The following is a 20,286-nucleotide window of genomic DNA, read 5'->3' as shown; positions in this document are numbered from 1 at the left end:
GGGGAACCTAATTCGGCTAGTGTAATTCCTGTTTCGATAACAAAAAAAAAAAAAAAAAAAGAAGTAATGCTAATCGACAAGATTCAAATTTATTCAAGTAACCGAGGGGCTTTAAGAAAATAATTCAACATTAGGGTTTTTAAAGTGAATACATATTTCGGGGGCTTCACAACCTATCCCCCTTAAAACAATTTCGTCCCCGAAATTCAACTACATACTGTCTTCAAAAAACACGGGGTAGTTTGCCTTCACCCAATCCTGGCATTCCCAAGTAGATTCCTCAACTCCCCGATGACGCCATAGCACTTTTACCAAGTGAACCCTCTTGCCTCTAAGGTTCTTTTCTCGACTGTCTTGTATTGCTACCAGTCCTTCTTTAAATGTAACATCCTTGTCAAGACTGATTTCTTCCCACTTGTGGACGTGTAACGGGTCAGCGATGTATTTTCTCAACATAGATACACAGAAGACGTTGTGTGTTCCTGCTAACTGCGGGGGTAGAGCTAATCTATAAGCTACTTCACCCACTCTTTCCAATACCTCAAAAGGTCCAATATATCGTGGTGACAGCTCCCCCTTTCTCCCAAAACGTACGATTCCACGCCTAGGTTGCACCTTTAGGAACACGTGGCTGCCTACTTCAAATATCAATGGTCTTCTCCTCCTGTCAACATAATTCTTTTGACGGTCTTGGGCAGTCTTTAGCCGTTATCAGATCAATTTGACCTTTTCAGTAGTTTCTAGAACAAGTTCGGGTCCTATCAAATTTGCATCACCCACTTCAGTCTGACAAATCGGCGATCTACAAGGTCGTCTATATAACGCTTCAAAAGGCGTCATACTGATGCTAGCTTGAAAGTTGTTGTTGCAGGCGAATTCAATTAAAGGTAGGTGACGTTCCCAACTTCCTTGAAAATCCATTGCGCAAGCTCTAAACATATCTTCGAGCGTCTGGATGGTGCGTTCAGGTTGTCCATCCGTCTGCGGGTGAAAGGCGGTGCCAAAACATAGCTTAGTACCAAGCGCTTCCTACAGGCTTCCCCAAAATCGAGAGGTGAATCGTGGATCACGATCTGACACAATAGATACCGGAATTCCATGTAGTCGAATGATCTCTCCAATGTAGAGCCTGCACATAGACTCTAAAATGTCGGTCATCTTATAGGGTAGGAAATGTGCTGACTTAGTGAGACGGCCCACTATTACCCATATAGCATCGCGCCCTTTAGGTGACTTAGGCAACCCTGTCACAAAATCCATCATCACGTACTCCCACTTCCATTTGGTAGAGGTTGCAACATTCCCCCTGGTTTCTGACATTCCGCCTTTACTTGTTGGCATGTTAGATATTGTGCTACAAATTTAGCCACTTCCTTCTTCATTCCATTCCACCAATACTGCCTCTTCAAATCTTGGTACACTTTAGTCCCTCATGGATGTACCGCAAATGCAGAATGATGTCATTCCTCCAGTACCTTTTCTCTAAGTAACTCGTCACTTGGTACAAACAATCTACCTTGGTATTTTAAACTCCCATCGGGGTGAATTACCCAATCGGGCATAGGTTCTCCTGATTCCAGACGTCCCTTGATATAGGACACCTCTTGATCGTGCTTCTGGGCCTCCATGACCTTATTCATCAACTTAGGCATCACCTTCTGCGCACTAAGATATGCTCTTGTATCTTGAGATTCTACTTGGATCCTGAACTCATTGAGTGTCTTAACCATATCCCATTCCTTGACGGAGATCCTAGCCATCATCCCTCTGCTCTTGCGACTTAGAGCATCTGCTACTACTTTGGCTTTACCGGGGTGATATGAGAGAGTGAACTGGAAATCCTCAAGATACTCCATCCATCGTCTCCGTCTCAAGTTAATGTCCTTCTGCGTGTATAGATACTTCAGGCTCTTGTGATCTGTGAAAATCTCAAATTGTTTCCCATACAGGTAATGTCGCCACTGCTTTAGGGCAAAAACTACGGCTGCTAACTCCAAGTCATGTGTGGGGTAGTTGCGCTCATGAGGTTTCAACTGCCTGGATCCGTATGTGACTACCTTTCCATTGCATAAGCACGCAACCTAACTCTTCTTTAGACGTATCGCAATACACAGTGTACCACTCTTCTCTTTCTGGGATGGTCAAAATTGGCGCAGCAGTTAACCTCTTTTTTAGCTCTTGGAAGGATTTTTCGCAAGCCTCATCCCACTCATACTTTACTCCCTTTTGCGTCAAGCGAGTCATTGATTTAGCTAGTTTGGAGAGATCTTGGATGAACCTCTGGTAATAACCGGCCAATCCTAAGAAGCTGCGGATTTCTGACATGGTTTTTGGTTGTGTCCAATCTAATACTGCCTCCACCTTGGTTGGATCCACCGCAATCCCATTCACATGCCCTAAGAATTTTACTTCATTCAACCAGAACTCACATTTACTCGCCTTGGCATATAACCAATTATCCCTAAGAACTTGGAGGACAGTCCTTAAATGTTGCTCATGCTCTTCTTCAAACCTTGAATATACCAAGATGTCATCAATGAACACTACTACGAATTGGTCAAGGTATGGTCTAAAGATCTTATTCATTAGGCTCATGAATACTGCCGGTGCATCGGTTAGTCCATAGGGCATTACTACAAACTCATAGTGGCCGTATCTAGTACGATAGGCAGTCCTTGGTATATCGTCCTCCTTGACTCGTAGTTGATGGTAACCTGACCTGAGATTGATCTTTGAATAGCACCTTGAGCCGCTAAGTTGGTCAAAAAGGTCATCAATCCTTGGGAGTGGGTATCGGTTCTTAATCGTGACTCAATTGAGTTGACAATAATCGATGCATAGCCTTAATGACCGATCCTTCTTTTTAGCAAAAAACACGGGTGCTCCCCATGGCGAAGTACTTGGCCTAATGAATCCTCTCTCGAGCAATTCCTGTAGTTGTGTCTTCAATTCTCGTAGTTCTACTGGTGCCATACGATACGGAGCCATGGATGTTCATGTAGTTTCAAGTTGCAGCTCGATGCTAAAGTCTACTTCCCGAGTTGGCGGCAATCCTGGTAATTCCATAGGAAATACATCTGCATAATCGCATACTACGCGTGGAAGTTCTATTTCTCCTTGGCCCTCCTTCTTTAGAATCAAACTTGCTATCCAACCCGTGAGTTGATCGCGCCACTACGTCCTTCATTTCGTTGAAGTCATGGAATCTTGTCTATCCCCCTTAAACCGAAAACATGCTCCGTTGGATGGGTAAGTCATCTCATTCTTTTGGTAATTATCGGTAATTGCTGAGTAACGAATCTATTTTTAAGATGAGGTCGAAGTAGGGCATCTTCATGCGGTTGAGTATCCTTTCCACAAGCTCCAAATCCTGCTGGATTCTACCTCCTTCCATTCTGAATGTTGTGCCGATTATTTCCACAAGGATGGTAAGACTCTTCCAATATTTGATTCTTGATAGGGTTCAGGATTTTTAGCCACGGTTACTACTCCATTCTTAAGGTTTCAATTTCCCGGTACCGCATTTCTATTGTTGCTTGCAAGCTCATGTTATTACTTGTCTTGAAGTATGGTCCACCATTTTTTTTTCTTGAATGGGGTGAGGCGTAAGTCAAATTCTAACTACAGAGGCAATTCCTGATATTAAGTTAGAGTTTAATTATCACAACTTCATATATACATAATAATAATTACAAGATTCCTAATATTGGATTGAAGTAGAGATGAAGAATACGAAGCACTAATGGTGATAACATCAGGATTAACTGAAATATGGATGAATGGTATGATGTTATGGTTTCGAACTTCAATGTGATCAAGGTTATAAATGTAGTGACCAAACTAGATATTTAACTTGAAACTGCATTGGCCATCCGCGTTTCAAACTGAATATCCAAGATTCATCGCCGAGCAAAGAAATGAAATTATTTACAAGAAGCCTTGGGCTAATAAAATAATCAAGGGTCAAAGGAGGTCAAATTTACAAATAGTAGTATATAAAACAGGACTAGATGGACAAGACTTAATCTTGGGAAAGAATGATATTGAATAAAGGTTACGAATTCAAGATGAGGGTACGACAATCGATAGAAGACGCGTAAAACTAATAGCACCCTCTGCTGCGCGATGTGAGGCCGCACTCAAAGTTAAAACCATTTCACGATCCTGATGTAGGTCCTCATGAATTGTTGTTGCTGTGCCCGAAATTCGAAGAAATTCCCTAAGGTAGGTCAAAAAAGGTTCCATTTTTTATGTCTCCTTGTGGATAGAATAGGTACTGTAATAATATAACATAGTCGGGGCAAGGTAGTCTCTAATCGCAGGTCGAAACGCGTGGGTAAGGGTTGAACCTAGGCTCTGATACCAAGTTGTGACGTCCCGATTCTACACTATAGGTTGCAGTCAAGGGTAAGTCACTAGTGAGTCCTATGGTCAATAACCAAGTAAGATCCCAGATCGCCGGAAGAGTCCAATAGCCTCCCTTCTAAGTCCGGCTTTCTTAGGCAGCGCACTACCTTTTTGACAGATCTTACAAGACATTGACACAAGGTCTCATAAGCAACGCTAAGGTTCATACATAGAATATAATTACATAATAACCACAATATACTTGATTAAAAAGATTGTTCCATTACATTACATCCCAAAAAGAAAGTTTTAAACTTCACATGAGTCTTACAAAAATATCAAAAGAAACTTCTAATATTCTAGGATAGCCAAAAGTCTTCAAATGTTTCAGCTTCGACATCTCCCGCTATGAGTTCCTCTTCGTCACCTGGCATGATACGCCGTGAGCTTTGAATGCCCAGTAAACACACGCACACACCCCACCCCTTTTTTCCTGTCCAATACACAATCACAAAATATAACATCAAGTAGTAAAGCATGATACTCCAATAAATAAATAAATAAATAAATGGTTAAGTTAGGTGTCAGTAAACTAGAAATCCCCCAAAGAGATTATGTCTTCCCAACCACAAGAATCGGACGCGGATTATTTGGTATGCCCCATCTTTTGCTGGTTTGTTGCAGAACTAAGCTCGGATGCCTACCAACGGTTATATACCACGTAGCGCTGACCGCAGGGCCTCAAAAGAGACCGTAAAAAAAAATAGGGCCTTGCCCGAATCTCTCCTTATACCAAACCACCTAGGGTCCGAATACAACATCTCCGTTCAAAGGTTCCGAAAACCACTTGCGCAAGAATTTAAATTTTAAACAGGGAACGCATCCCAACATACCATATACCACATATTATCATCTTTTCATTACTCAAATGTTTGAAAAACCCAATACCCACCCAATTAGGTTTCCCGTTGGATTAAGTGTTTTAAAACAAGGTTAGTTCAACATATAAAACATTAATATCCATATAAGCATGCATTCTTAGGATGAGAAAGGTAAATAACATAACCACAACACATATATTATCCGGTCAAGACATGATTATAAGCTACAACAATCTCATGAACTCAAAGGTACAAAACGTCCGTACCTAACAAAATTTCCGGATTTAGCATCGCATAAAGATTAAAATGAAAGAGCTATTTTAGATCCTTTATCGGGCTTGGCCAAAACGAAAACCTAATTTTCTTGCAAATCGCTCAGTGTTTTTCGATGAAACCAATTTTAGTTGAAAGATAACTTCTAAAGGAAGGTTTTGACATAAAACAGAGGTTCAGAATATTTTTTTAGATTTTTCTGGAATTTTTGAAAGTTGGCAGGAAAAAACAGGTTCTAAGGTAGAATGCCCAAATTAAGAAGATTTATGAAAAGGGCGTTCCACCATGGGAAACTTTCATTTCTTTTGTGAAGAAAATATGCTAACTATCACATGTTTAACTCAGAAAATTTGTTTCAAAGAGTGCCCTTGAAAAGTTGAGAGATTTGTACAAAAAGAAGATGGTTTGTGCCAAAATGGGTAAAAACACAAGAGAGATGGAAACAACACTCAAATCTTGGTATTTTTAACATAAGAACATGATAATAACAGATCTGAAACATCACTTAAAATCTTTAAAAAGAACATGCATTAGAAAAGAAAATGAAGAGAAGGTTGTGTTGGTGGCTTACCTTCTAGCTTTGCGCAAGAAACTCTCTTCTTCTTGCCTCTCCTCCTCTAGACTTCTCTTCCTTGCTCTCCTCCCTCTCTCTAACCAAAATGTGTGTGAGTGAGTGTGTTGTGTGTATGTTTGCAACCTAGGGAGGGTGTGGTATATAGGCAATTTGGGGTAAAAGGACATAAAAGCGCTTTAGTTGAAAATGAATGGGAAAGCTAGGATTTTGGTTGGTGCCAAATGGGGTAGGAGTAACTAAGGTGTTAAATCCCAGGTTTTGGCATCAATTAGTTGATCTCTAGTTGAAAGGTAACTAGTTTTGAGATTTGCAACCTGGGTCTACGTTACTAGGTTTGGATTTCCTAGAATATCTTAATCATAGTCTTGAAAATTGGCTCCTCTCTCTTCCCTAGGAGTGTGATGGGTTATTATTTTATTTGTTTAGGGCCTAGAGCACACTCTTCAAGGTGTATATATATGTATATCTTACAAGATTGATGGTACTAATAATATTAGGGTACATGTGCTAGTTTTTATGGTTTATTTTGAATTTAATGAAGAAGTAAGGACTTTGTGTTAAATACATGTAATTTATGTAGAATTAAATTAGGTTAGGGAACCTAATTCGGCTAGTGTAATTCCTGTTTTGATAAAAAAAAAAAAAAAGAAATAATGCTAACCGACAAGATTCGAATTTATTCAAGTAACCGAGGGGCTTTAAGAAAATAATTCAACATTAGGGTTTTTAAAGTGAATACATATTTCGGGGGCTTCACAGTAGGGCCTCAAAAGGGACAATGAAAATAAAAAGGTTTTATCTCCTGAATCCAACCTCATCCTTCAAAAAACGTTTTATCCTCCTGAATGTCCCATCACGACCCAACTTTATCTCACCAATCAAACCATCGCAAAGAGTCTGAATACGTCCGTTCCATTCTAGGGTTTATGCGACAACCGCTTGCACAAGACGTAACCTTCAATTAGGGAGCACATCCCATCAATCCATACATAACACATTATCATCACTTCAATATTCAAGTGATAGAAAACCCAATACCATCCCAATTAAAATTTCCGTTTGGATCAATGTTTTAAGTCAAGTTAGAACAAACTCAACAAGATAGTAATATCCACATAAGCATGAGCATCATTAAAATGATGAAGATAAGGAACATAATTATAACACATGCAATATTATACCAAGAAATGATCATAAACTAATAAGCATATTCATGAACACAAGAGCATAAAACACCCATGCAAAACTAAATTTCCAGATTCAGTACCATTTAAAGATTAAAATCAAAAGGGCTATTTTAGATTTTTACCGAACTCGGCCTTCCTATGGTTCGTATAGAATGTAATCTAGTTTTCCGAACATGTTTTGAAAATGTGATAGCCTTTCTACGTTTTTAGTTATTTGAGAAATGTTCCAGCGCTGTCCAGATTTGTCAACCGTTACGAAAATTGGAGTTTCTCACAAATCGCTCACTCATTTTCAATGAAACCAATTTTAGTTGAAAGATAACTCCTTAAGGAAGATTTTTACATAAAATGGTGGTCGAAAAGATTTTTCTACATTTTTCTAGAAATTTTGAAATTTGGATGAAAAATAGATTTTTCTGGCACAGTTCTTGAAAATAGAAATTTGGTGAGAAAAGAGGTCAACTAGGGGAAATTTTCCACTTATCTTATGATGAAAACTTGCTAAATAATATGTATTGAACTTAGAAATTTAAGGTGAAGGTGTGCCATTGGAAATTTTGAGAGTTTGATATGAAAAAATGTAGTCTTATACCGATTAAGAGAAATACAAGAAGAGTAGAATCAAGGCTCAACTTCTTTCATTTCTAACACAAGAATACCATCAAAGCACATCTGAAATGAATGTTTAAAACTTCTAAAAGCATGTATTTGAAAAAGGAAAATAAAAGAGAGAGTTGTGTTGTGGCTTACTCAAATGCTTATGGAACTAGTTTTGCAAGACTTGCTCTCTTTCTCTTCTTTCTTCCTCCCACAAGCTCACTCTCCACTCCTCTCCCTCTCTATATGACATGTGAGTGTGTGGGTGTGGTGTTTGATGTTCAAATAGATAGAGGATGGTGGTGTATTTAAATGTCCATTGGTTCCAATTCAATTGAATAGTGCCTTGATTTAGTTTAAATGTAATTGAATGATAGAGGATTAGAACCTTAATTATGTATTTAATTATGATCTAGTTATGTTTAAGGCTAATTTAAATACCTTCTAGTTAGAAGTACACTCATATATATAGCAAATTTTCATAGGTACCAAGGTCATTATTGTTTCAATATTTCAAGGGATTTGTTTGTACTAAAGTACAATGATTATAGCCTAGGAGGTATGATGGCTAGCCATGTGATGGTGAATTGATGGACTTGTTTTATATATATATATATAATTTATTTTATTTATTTATTTTTTTTTTGTGTTCAACTCTTGGAAATTGTAAAATATAATGTTAAAAAAAGATTTTAGGGTACAAGTGTATATATAAATATATAATGGTATTTGCTTGGGGTCAATTTGTGATTTAAGAAAAATATGAGGGCATTGGGTTTAATTTATGAATTGGAACATTTATTTTAGTGTAGAATTAAATTAAATTGGGGTTAGAGAATCTAATTCGGTTTGGATTTCTTTCGAACAAAAACGCGATCAACCGACGAACGTGATAAAGACTGGAAAAACCTAGGGTTTCCAAGTGGTAATTTCATATTTAGGGAGTCAGTTAGAGTATTGGAAATTATTTCTAAGTTTCTGAACTCGATCAGGGTTTGCGAGTTTTCAGTTGGTGCATGTATTTTGATCCTAGGGTCAAAATTGCAATTAATTAAGAAATAATTTAAAAGTAAGGGACTTAATAGGATTTACAAAAGTTAGGGGTCTCACAGGCTATCCCCCTTAAATAAATTTCATCATCGAAATTTCAGTCATTCTTCATGTCTCAAAATGCTGTGGGCAATTGCGTCCTAGTGCTGGCAACGTGTTTTAAATCATTCAGATCATCTTTCCCTTTTACGTTATTATCCGTTCTGTCTAGAGTCGCCATTGGCCTTATTCTAATAATAGTGTTTTAAATCGAATTCCTCCCTAATTAATGACTAAGGAGATAAGCTAATCTCCCGCACTTCTTGAACTGTTGACTATATGGGTAATGACGCTGCTGCTCCAGTGTGAGGGCTTGTATTGCCAATTTCCTGATGTGGCGATCTTTCCATTGTGTTTGTTGATTTCTTGAATCAGTAATCTATCCCCCTTAAATAATAAAAGCATTTTGTTGGATGGGTAAGTCATATCCTTATATTGGTAATTATGGATAATAGCTAAGGTACGTGTAACAATTCTATTTTTAAGATGAGGTCGGAGTAGGGTATCTTCATGTCTTAGAAAATTAATCGTACAAACATCTCCTAGTTACATCTTCCCTAAGTTAGTCATTAATCATATCCATCCATTCTTGTCTATGCCTTACTGTAGACCGCCCCGAGAACTCTGCTCTCCGCGCCGCGAGGGCGCGAATCGTTTCGTTCTTAGCTACTACAGTTCGGACTGATGTCACGGTTCTGAATCTAATCTCACAAAGTGCAATGTGAGACCGATAAATCACCAAAGAGTCCAAATCCAGCAAATCGTTTTGGAAAACTGATTTTTAATAAAGAAATGCCAAACATGGACTGCTTTGCCAGATATAGAGTCGCCACCTAAATGTTTTGTTTTGGGAAATTTAGGAAACCCTGACTCATGCCTAAGGCCACGTGTCCATCATCACCAAAGTTGCCTCGACTCAGGAACTTGGGTACGAAAGGGGAAGGTCATGCAATGAGCACCCTCGCTCGCCCGATCAAAGGATCGGCCTTTACTAAGCATGATATTTTGTTTTTGAAAGAACATGTGTTCTTATTTCAGTTATTAACTTAGAATTACTATGTGATGTGTGCAGCATACAAGTATAGACTAGATCGCCTAAGTTGGAACAAAATATTTCATGTTCGTTTGTTTGAAAACGGTTTAAAGTTTGCGACTCGCAAGTAGGCTAAGACGAGGATTTCGATGAATTGTTCCAATTCAAGTAATCAAACCTTCACCCACAGGCATTCATACAGGCAATCACTTAACCAGGTAGCCTCATAGAAAGCATGCTAAACATGGCAGCACTTACACACATACAGTATGCTAAAGCGTAAACACTCACAGTGTACTCCGAGCCAAAACAGAAAACTAGTTAGAATTCATGCATGATCCTAGTTCATGTTAAGATAGCTAATGCAACACATGCAAAAGGCAGCTAAGATAGGCTCGGCTATTCTGAAGATGGCATATGAATGCGACAATTCAATACATGTATTCAACTTGGAATTGAAATACAATGCAGTTAGTACGATGCGTCGAGCCCGGTGCATGCAAAATAGATGAATGATGCGCGCATGAAAGCATAAGGATGCTAATCAAAATATGCCCTAAAACTAACCATTGAAAGCTGGTAAGTAAAAGGGAGAAAGAAATGGTTCGAATAAGAAGACATGCATCACACACATGCACGCTTATTACAACAGTTGGCCCTCTCGACTGAGGGTTCGAATAAGAAGCTAACTAGCTAATCTAAGCTAATTAAACTAATTATTACATCACAAAACTAATTAACTAACAAGCTAACTAATTAAGTACAAAACGGAGCTAATTAACTAACAAGTTAACTAGCTAGTTATTATAACACAAATAAGCAGCTAAACACATTAACTACTTAAATACATAACCAAAGCATAAACTAGCTAAGGAAAGCAGTAAAAAGAGGTCGTCGGGAAGAGGAGTGCATGCATGCTCGGTCGCCTCGTTCGGAAATCCGTTGTGATGCCCCAATTTGCCTCTGTTTGCAACTGTTCTCGGAACCTTGCACCAAGCTCCAGAAAGCTTCTAACTCACCTTGGGGACCTGTAGGAACATGGCCAACCAGTTGTTGATGTTGCCAACCACCTGCCGACCACTTTTCTTTGCTGTAGACTAGAAAAAGTGGTCAGCCAGCTAGTTTTTCTGGTCGGCCGACCAGTTTTTGCTGCACTTCTCCAGTTTGCCGCAACAGAGAGCAAGAAAGGGCATGGCAATGAATTTGCAAGGTATGTGTGCACAACCACCCTCCCTGCCATCTCATAAACTCAAGGGAGTGTGGTTCTCGACCCTCGGGCCACCAATCAGGCATCTTGATGCATGATGGCCGAGAAGCCGAATTGCACAATTCAATGTAAAATGAATGAACAAATAAACACATAAAGCCTTGACCTCTATCATGCTTGATCAAGAGGGTTGGCGACCGAGAATTGAGGCACGTTTCATCACTTCAAGTATGAAATGTCCCTCGTTTCTCATGTCCAGATTAACACCTAATCCAAACAAATGCAAAGCAACTCAAGCATGATAAACACGATGTAATGCATGCATACACAATGCGATGCAACATGAGCAACCTATCAATGCTAAACATGAAAGCAAACAATAATGCAATGAAACCTAGCATGCAAACAACAATGTAATGTATGCATACAACATGCTATCCTACCAATGCTAATGGCATGCATACACAATGCAAAGCAACCTAAGCAACCTAATGATACTAATAGCATGCATACACAATGCAAACAACAACATGGCATACACAATGCAAACAACATGGAATACACAACGTAATGTAACATGGCATACACAATGCTCAATGGACTTAAACCGAATATGGACAGACCTCAGTCATGCCAAAACAATGGCCATAATGATGAAATAATGACATGAAATGCAAGGTAAATGCATGCTCATGCATTAGCCTATCAATAAAGCATAAGAGCACAACTCTCAAGAGTGCTCAAGGAGTGATAAATGTGGAAGTGTAACAACACTAAATGCTCCGAAATAAGGTATGAAATGATGCCAAATCATTCAAACAATACAAGTATAGCATACTAGAGACCTTAAGGCATAAGGCTAGCAAAGAGGACTATACAAGGGACATGCAATACATGGCACAAATGCATGAACCAACCATGGACAAAGCTTAAATAGGTCAAAACAAAGACCAAAGCATGCTAAGATAGGAGCTCAAAAGTCTAGGCATGCAAGCATACAAGCTAGGCCATAAGCTAGGCAACAATGCACAAGCCTTAGAGGCACTCAAAGGGTGAGAGAAATGGGAACATGGCAATGCTATAAGCTCTAAAATAACATGTGAAATGATGCCAAATCATGTACATGACACAAATGAAGCATGCTATGGTGCTCAAAACTCAAAGCTAGCAAGGCCAATTGCACTATAGCTATGTAATGCATGAAGCATATGACAAATACAACCCAAAATAGTTCTAGAGCATGTTAAAATGATGCTAAAACATGCATGGAAGGAAGTCAAAATAAGCTAGCATGGTGAGAATGAAGCATGAAATATGCAAGGCCAAAAGGGAGGATTACACTACACCTACCAAGACCAAGCATGAGATGGCTTCGCCAACAAAAATCAGAGTTATATCATGGCAAAATAACCCCAAAAACACACTGAAATGATAGCTCACAAGGTTAGGCATGAAGGCATACGCAATGGCTCATGTTAAGGCATAAAGGACCAACCTTCCAAAGCATGGAAAGAGTGACAAATGTGAGTGCATGAACATGAAGCATGCACTGAAATCTCATAACAAATGATGTCAAATCATGAAAGTAGCCTAAGCAATGCATGCTAGTGGACTCGATACACAAAGCTAACAAGCTAGAATGAACTATTGCTATACAAAGCATGGCATGCATGACCAAAACAACATAAATTAGAGCTAGAGCATGCTAAAACATGAACAAAAGATTCTTAGAGTTAAGCCAAAATCATGCTAGAATAATGGTCTAAGGCATGATATACATTAGGCTAGTTCATGGAATTGCACTACAAGTGCATGGGGCTATCAAACCAAGCCTTAATAGAGGTATATCATGGCAAAACAACACCAAGAACATGCTGAGATGGACTCAAAATAAGCTAGAAAGACATGCTACTTCATGAAGCATACAAAGCTAGTTTGTAAGATTTACACTACAAGTGTACTAACCATGCATGAGGTGACAAAACCAAGTCAAAACAATGGTATGCCATGTCAAAATAACCCCAAATACATGCTAAGATGGTGCCAACATAAGCTTAAGAAACATGCTCAAACATGAGGCAAATGAAGCAAGCATTCAAGAACACAAGGAGAGGGGATGACCCTCTCCTATTTGGGACCTCAAAACCATCTTTCCACCATTGAAAATCCTTTGGATTTCAGTGGAAAGAAGGCCAAAAAGAAGTGGTCCCAATAGCTAAAAAAGAAGGTTCAAAACAAGGCCTAACAAGGCACAAGAGGGGGTGGACCACCCCCAACACAAAAGAGACCTCAAACAAACATGTTAAGCCTTAAAAATCAGAACTTTTTTCAGCAAAAAGTCAAGCCAAAAACAGCATGCAAATAGGTTCAAAAGCTTACACCAAAACAAGGGTTTTAAGGGTTAGAAGCTCACCCTTGAAGAACACCTTCAAAGCTGCAACTCCAGCACTCTCTTTAAGCTTCAATATAGCGATCCCGGGTTTACCCTTGTTGTACAGTGATCCAGACATGTGTCCGTGGATGTTGGTAGTTGATTATTATCTTGCTTACATCCCTTTTACTTCATATTTGAGTCATAGGATGTGTTGGGCAGGTTTGTTACAGGTTGGTTGAGTTTAGAAACCAAAACTAGTTGCCCAGATTTTGACCTGTCTGCTCGAGCAGGGGTTTTGGCGCTCGAGCGGGAATTGCACCCATCCAGTATTTCCTATGCAGTGTTGGAAGCTCGAGCGTGGAATTGGCGGCTCGAGCGGGGTTCTGTGTGTGACGCTCGAGCGGGAGAGTTGACGCTCGAGCGGAGACCTAGTTCTGTAAAAGTTCTGGGAGTGTGTATCCGCCGCTCGAGCGGGAGTCTGTGAGTGACACTCGAGCGGGGTGTTTGACACTCGAGCGGGGCGACTGGGCTTAAGTTCCGAGTTTTGACTTTTCAAATCACTTTTCACTTTCTCTTCTCTCTCCTACTTTCCCAAAAAACACCATTGTTGAGCCTCTCACTCTAGAACTCTACCTTCTCTCTAGGTTTTGATCTAGTAGGAGTGATTTGCTCATCTTTGGCATTTACAAAAAAGTTGTTGATCGTCGAGGGCTACTTTTTAATCTGAAAATTTCGGGATTTGGAGCACGTTGCGTTTTGTCATCTTCTCCCTTGGGGCTCCGGATTTGAGGTAGGGATATCCTACTCCTCTCTCTGGATTTTGTCTTTAAATTTTGGTATTTTTAGATGTTGGGGTTGGTTTGGTAATTTTGTGAAAGTTTGGGGCTTTTGTGTTATTTTACAAAAGTTGGGGTTTTATTTATAATAAACCTAGATGCATGTTTGGCATAGAGAAATGGAATAAATGTTGAATCATTGATGAAAATGGGACCTAAGGGTTGTAATGTTAATTATGGAAAATGACCTAATTACTTTGTTTGATTAATTGGGATAATTAATTGTGAGAAATGAGGAAATGAAATGGAATTGTTGAGATTGGGAATGCATGGGGTTAAAGGGTGTAGTTGAATTATTTATCACTCGCCGAATTGAAATGTTGATAGAATATCCATTGGTGCATTTATTTTCTATTTAGAAATAACTGCTTTGGGCTATCGGTGGAGGATAGTCGTGATTGTTGTAGACAATGCATGATGATTAGGAAAATGAAAACTAATCAATGGAATGTGTCATGGAATTTCACGGTTGATAGAATACATTAACTGTATGTATTGAGTGATTGTATATAGAACCAATGTGCTTGTATACGTTATGTGTAGAGGAGGAGATGGGGGATGTACTCCGCGGTTTAGGGGAAGATGGGGGATGTACCTCTAAACCGGATAGTATTGGGAGAAGATAGGGGATGAACTCCGTAGATACAGCTCATATGCTTGTCTAGAGAAGTGAAGATAGAGCTCATATGCTTATCTTTGTGAAGTGTGGATACAGCTTATATGCTTATCTGTGAACGTGGGATATAGTTTTTATACATATCTGTTGAGATGATGATAGAGCTAATATGCTTATCTGTTGAAAAAGGGAAAATCAAAAGTAACTTGGCCTCATAAGTCGTATAACATAATGTGTGATTCATGTGGATGTATCAGTGTTGGCCATCTATCAATTGCTAATCTTTTAGTCATTGTTCATGGTTGGTTTAGTGTATTTCTACTGGGCTGTGGCTCACCCTATATAGGAATATCATTTTCAGGTACCGGTAGCATGCCACCTCCAAGGTCATAGCTTGGGAGGCTAGAGGCGGGCAGATTTTTGTTGTTTAAGTTCCTTTTGATGTATTACATGTATATTCAAGCCGAGGGCTTAATGTGTAGATGAGTTAGCACTCTTTTGTTGTAACCAAGTGTTAACTTGGAAAGCTGTAAGCCCGTAGGGCATTTTGCTTTTGTTGTTAACATGTAATACTTTTGTAATGAAACTCTGATGAATAGAAGAATGTGGATATTTCGTATGTCAATGAATGTTTTATTTGATGGGTTTAATGTTATTATTTTGAGGGCGTGACAACTTGGTATCAGAGCGTACCGGGTTCGAATACTTTGGGTACGTGGGAAGTGATTAGGATCACAATGGGTTTGTCTCGCTTGATAGAGACTTAGATGTAGTGTCATATGCTATGTGCTTAATTGATAACATGCTTATGTGACTATGTGGGTATGGAATGTAGTTTCTAGGATGTTGATTGGATCCTTGGGTTTTTGGTAGTCTTGTTGGAAAAGCACTTGATCAATGCTGTTTCTTACCGGAACTCTAGTAACGCCTCGGGACTATCATTATCCGGAGATGAAATTCGTAAGTGCTTATGTGTTTATGTGCTTACGTGGAGTGAATTACTGTTTTCCGTGCACTAGGACGTGAGTGTTTAGTTTCGGCACATTTGTGAATGTGCTAACGTTCTGTATTACCTTTATTAGGATGTCAGGACGAGGAAGAGGTACTAGGCGTGGTAGACCTGCGAGGCAGGAAGTACCTTTACCGGATGAGATTCCGGCAGTGCAGGAGGGAGTTGGCCAGGCCAATGTGGCCAAGCCAGCGGGTCAACAGGCCATTGGTGCCTTGGCCCGAGAGATAGCAGGAGCTTTGGGTATTCTTAGAGATGGGAATCAGGCAGCTGAGGCAGGGCCTTCTTTCTTGAAGAGGGAGTTTTTCTGGTCTAATCCGGGTGAGTTTATCGGGGATCTGAAGGAGCCACTGAAGGCCGATGAGTGGCTAGAGCAAATGAGTAAGACGTTCGAGATGCTTGGCATCGAGGACGGAGCACTGAAAGTGACCTTGGCATCCTTCCAACTGAAGGGAGATGCGAGTCAATGGGGGAAGTATGAGAAGGCTCGTGTTGGGGGTACATGGGAGGCGTTTGTGAATGCTTTTCAGGAGTGGTTATTGTCTGCAGCAGCTAGGGAGAAGCTGAGGGATCAGTTTAGCCGGCTTAAACAGCAAGGCTTGTCAGTGGCCGAGTTTGAGGCTACTTTTACCAGTCTGTCCAGGTTTGCACCTGAACTGGTGGCGTCTGAGGAATGCCGTTGCTATGAGTTTGAGCGGAAGTTGAGGCGGGGCCTCAAGTTGAGAGTTGGTGGGTCTTACATCCGAGTGTATAGACACCTGGTAGATGCTGCTGCTCATATGGAAATTATGATGCAGGAAGAGGAGCAAGAGCCGAGGGGCTCCAAGAGGAGACAGGATGGTCAAGGTGATGGCAGGAGACAGAGGGGTTATAACCCTCAGCAGCCTCAGGGTGCAGTTTCTAGATTGACCTTTCCAGTGCCGAGTGCAGGCTCGGGGAGAGGCAATCAGGGGGAGTTTGCTTGTTACAAGTGTGGCCAGCTGGGTCACAAGGTTTCAGTTTGCCCGCAGAAGGGTGGGGGTCAGAGAGCTACTCCTTCTTCAGCTAGACCGCAGAGTCAGAGTTTGGGCAGGGGGCAGCCCTTGTCTTGTTATTAGTGTGGACAGCCTGGGCACCTGAAGAGGTTTTGCCCACAGTTGAGTGCCACTTCAGGAACGTCTAGTTCTAGACAGACGTAGGGATTTCAGCTAGCTCAGTCTGTGCAGGCCTCGAGGCCCAATCTGGGGGCTTCGTCGTCCCAGTTAGTACATCAGTCGTATGCTCCTAGAGGTGAGCAGGTGGAGCAGGGGCCCACAGGACGCGTGTATGCTGTTACCGCGCAAGATTTAGTACCGGCTCCATCAGTAGTGAGAGGTACTTTTCTGTTTTGTAACTCGGTTGCTAGTGTGTTGATTGACACGGGTGCATCTCATTCTTTTGTATCTGCTGCATTTGCATCTGTTTTAGAATTGGAGTTGGCACAGTTAGCATCTCCTATTTGTGTGGTATCGCCTTTGGGTGGTGAGTTGATCTTGAAACAAGGTGTTAGGGGTTGTGATATAGAGGTCGCCGACCATAGGTTTCCTTTTCCGTTTGTTGTCATGCCCATGAAGGGCTTTGATGTTATTTTGGGTATGGACTGGCTATCGTCATACGGGGCTGTTATCGATTGCTACCGCCAGAGGGTCACGTTATGTACCTTGAGCGGGGAGTGGTTCCATTTCTTAGGAGACCGGGTTGGTTGTGTTTTACCACCGGGGTATGATTCGCGAGGGCGAAATGAGCTTAATGGTCTACTTGCTAGCTTTGAAAGTGGTGAGTGTGATGAAACCCAGATTGTATTGCCGAGGGTGATTTGTGAGTATTCGGATGTATTTCCCAAAGACCTTGTTAGTTTGCCACCTCACCGAGAGATAGAGTTCTCTATTGATCTAGTGCCCGGGACGGCGCCGATTTCTATGGCACCTTACCGTTTTGCTCCAGCAGAGTTGGTTGAGTTGAAAGTTCAGCTCCAGGAATTGCTAGATAAGGGTTTTGTTCGCCCTAGTGTTTCACCGTGGGGAGCATCGGCCCTCTTTGCTAAAAAGAAAGATGGTGTCATGAGATTGTGTAAAGACTACAGGAAGTTGAATCGGGCTACGGTCAAGAATAAGTACCCTATGCCCCGTATAGATGATTTGTTTGAGCAGTTGAAGGGTTCCCGTTGTTTCTCTAAGATAGACTTGAGATCGGGTTACCACCAGTGGAGGGTCAGGGAGGAGGATATTCTTAAGACGGCATTCCGTACGCGGTATGGCCATTATGAGTTTCTGGTAATGCCATTTGAGCTTACCAATGCACCGGCAGTTTTTATGGACTTGATGAACCGGATCTTCCGGGAATTTTTAGACCGTTTTGTAGTCGTTTTCGTAGACAACATCCTTATCTATTCGCCTTCAGAGGAGGAGCACAAGGAACACTTGAGAGTGGTGCTTGAGTTGCTTAGAGCCCATAGGATGTATGCCAAGTTTGGGAAGTGTGAGTTCTGGCTAGGAGAGGTGAAATTCTTAGGCCACGTGGTATCCGGGGAAGGAGTGTCTGTTGATACATCCAAGGTAGAGGCAGTGCAAGATTGGGCACAGCCTAAGAGCGTGTTTGAGATCCGCAATTTTCTGGGATTAGCTGGGTATTACCGTCAGTTTGTGAAAGATTTCTCCAGACTAGCTTCGCCGTTGACTAGATTGATGCGTAAAGGGGTCAAGTTTGTATGGAGTGAGACTTGTGAAAAGTCGTTCCAAGAGTTGAAGGTTAAATTGACCACCGCTCCGATTTTGATTATCCCGGAGAGAGGGTTGGGTTATGCGGTTTATTGTGATGCCTCGCGAGAGGGTTTGGGTTGTGTGTTGATGCAAGAAGGGAAAGTGGTAGCTTATGGCTCACGTCAGTTAAAAATTCACGAGAAGAATTACCCCACACACGACCTAGAATTAGCAGCAGTGATCTTTGCCTTGAAGATTTGGAGGCACTACCTTTATGGTGAGAAGTTCGAGGTGTTCTCGGACCACAAGAGTTTGAAGTATCTGTTTACACAGAGAGACTTGAATTTGAGACAGAGGAGATGGATGGAGTTCATTGAGGACTATGATTTTGAGTTGCACTATCACCCGGGAAAGGCCAATGTTGTGGCCAATGCCCTTAGTAGGAAATCCATTAGTGATGTAGCTTGTATAGCCATCCAGGAATGGGAGATGTTGGGAGCACTTGGCGAGTTCGATTTGCTACTGGGCGAATCCGTTGAGGTTGCGGCCTTGTTTTCTGTTGTTGCGTAGCCTACACTTGTGACTAGAGTGTTAGAGGCACAGAGAGGTGATCTTGAGGTAGAGTCCTTCCGAGAGAAGATCTCCAGTGGGAAAGTTGAGAAGGGTTTGACGGTGTATCCCGACCTGAGTGTGAGATACCGAGACCGTTTGTTTGTGCCGGAGTCTTGCCGAGAGGAAGTACTCCGAGAGTTTCACCATTCACGTCTTGCGGTGCATCCCGGAGGTACTAAGATGTATCGGGATTTGGGTCGCCAGTTTTGGTGGCGAGGTATGAAGAGAGATGTGGCAGCTTTCGTGTCTAAGTGCCTTACTTGCTAGCAAGTGAAGGCCGAGCATCAGAGGCCAGCGGGTTTGTTGCAACCCTTGCCTATTGCCGAGTGGAAGTGGGAACATATCACTATGGACTTTGTTGTAGGTCTTTCGAGGACTCAGCGGGGTAGTGATGCTATTTGGGTGGTTGTAGACCGGTTGACTAAGTCGGCGCACTTCATTCCTATGCGTGTGAGAGATTCGGTAGACCATCTCGCCGACTTGTATGTTCGGGATATAGTGAGATTGCACGGGGTCCCAGTGACGATCATCTCAGATAGAGACCCTCGTTTTACTGCTAGGTTATGGCAGAGTTTGCAGAGTGCCTTGGGTACTAAGTTGACCTTTAGTACGGCTTATCATCCTCAGACTGACGGGCAGTCCGAGCGTACTATTCAGACCCTCGAGGATATGCTTCGGGGTTGTGTCCTGGACTTCAGTGGGACGTGGGAGAGGCACTTACCCTTGGTAGAGTTTGCCTATAACAACAGCTTTCAGTCTAGTATCGGTATGGCACCGTTCGAGGCCTTGTATGGCCGGCCGTGTAGGTCTCCAGTTTGTTGGGCCGAGGTGGGTGATGCATCTTTGTTGGGTCCGGAGTTGGTTAGGGAGACGACGGAGAAAGTTGAACTTATCCGTAGGAGGCTTGTTACAGCCCAGAGTCGTCAGAAATCTT

The 20,286-nt window shown here is 41.4% G+C and overlaps 1 protein-coding gene across 1 annotated transcript in view; it reads right to left on the bottom strand.

Moving 5' to 3' along the window:
• Positions 1 to 1,460: 1,460 nt before the first annotated feature.
• The window catches only part of LOC145819066 (uncharacterized), a 35,089-nt gene continuing 16,263 nt past the window's right edge, over positions 1,461 to 20,286 (bottom strand). The window contains exons 2-3 of the mRNA XM_082913051.1: positions 2,058 to 2,396; positions 1,461 to 1,918 (exon numbers count right to left, since the gene is read on the bottom strand). Coding sequence (XP_082769177.1) covers positions 1,461 to 1,918; positions 2,058 to 2,396 — 797 coding nt within the window. The remainder of the gene's footprint in view (positions 1,919 to 2,057; positions 2,397 to 20,286) is intronic.

Source organism: Camellia sinensis, chromosome 2 (genome assembly GCF_055761805.1).
Source record: "Camellia sinensis isolate YWXY chromosome 2, ASM5576180v1, whole genome shotgun sequence".
NCBI lineage: Eukaryota > Viridiplantae > Streptophyta > Magnoliopsida > Ericales > Theaceae > Camellia > Camellia sinensis.
The sequence above is the reverse complement of the archived record's forward strand: the minus strand, read 5'-3'. Positions and strand labels throughout refer to the sequence as shown.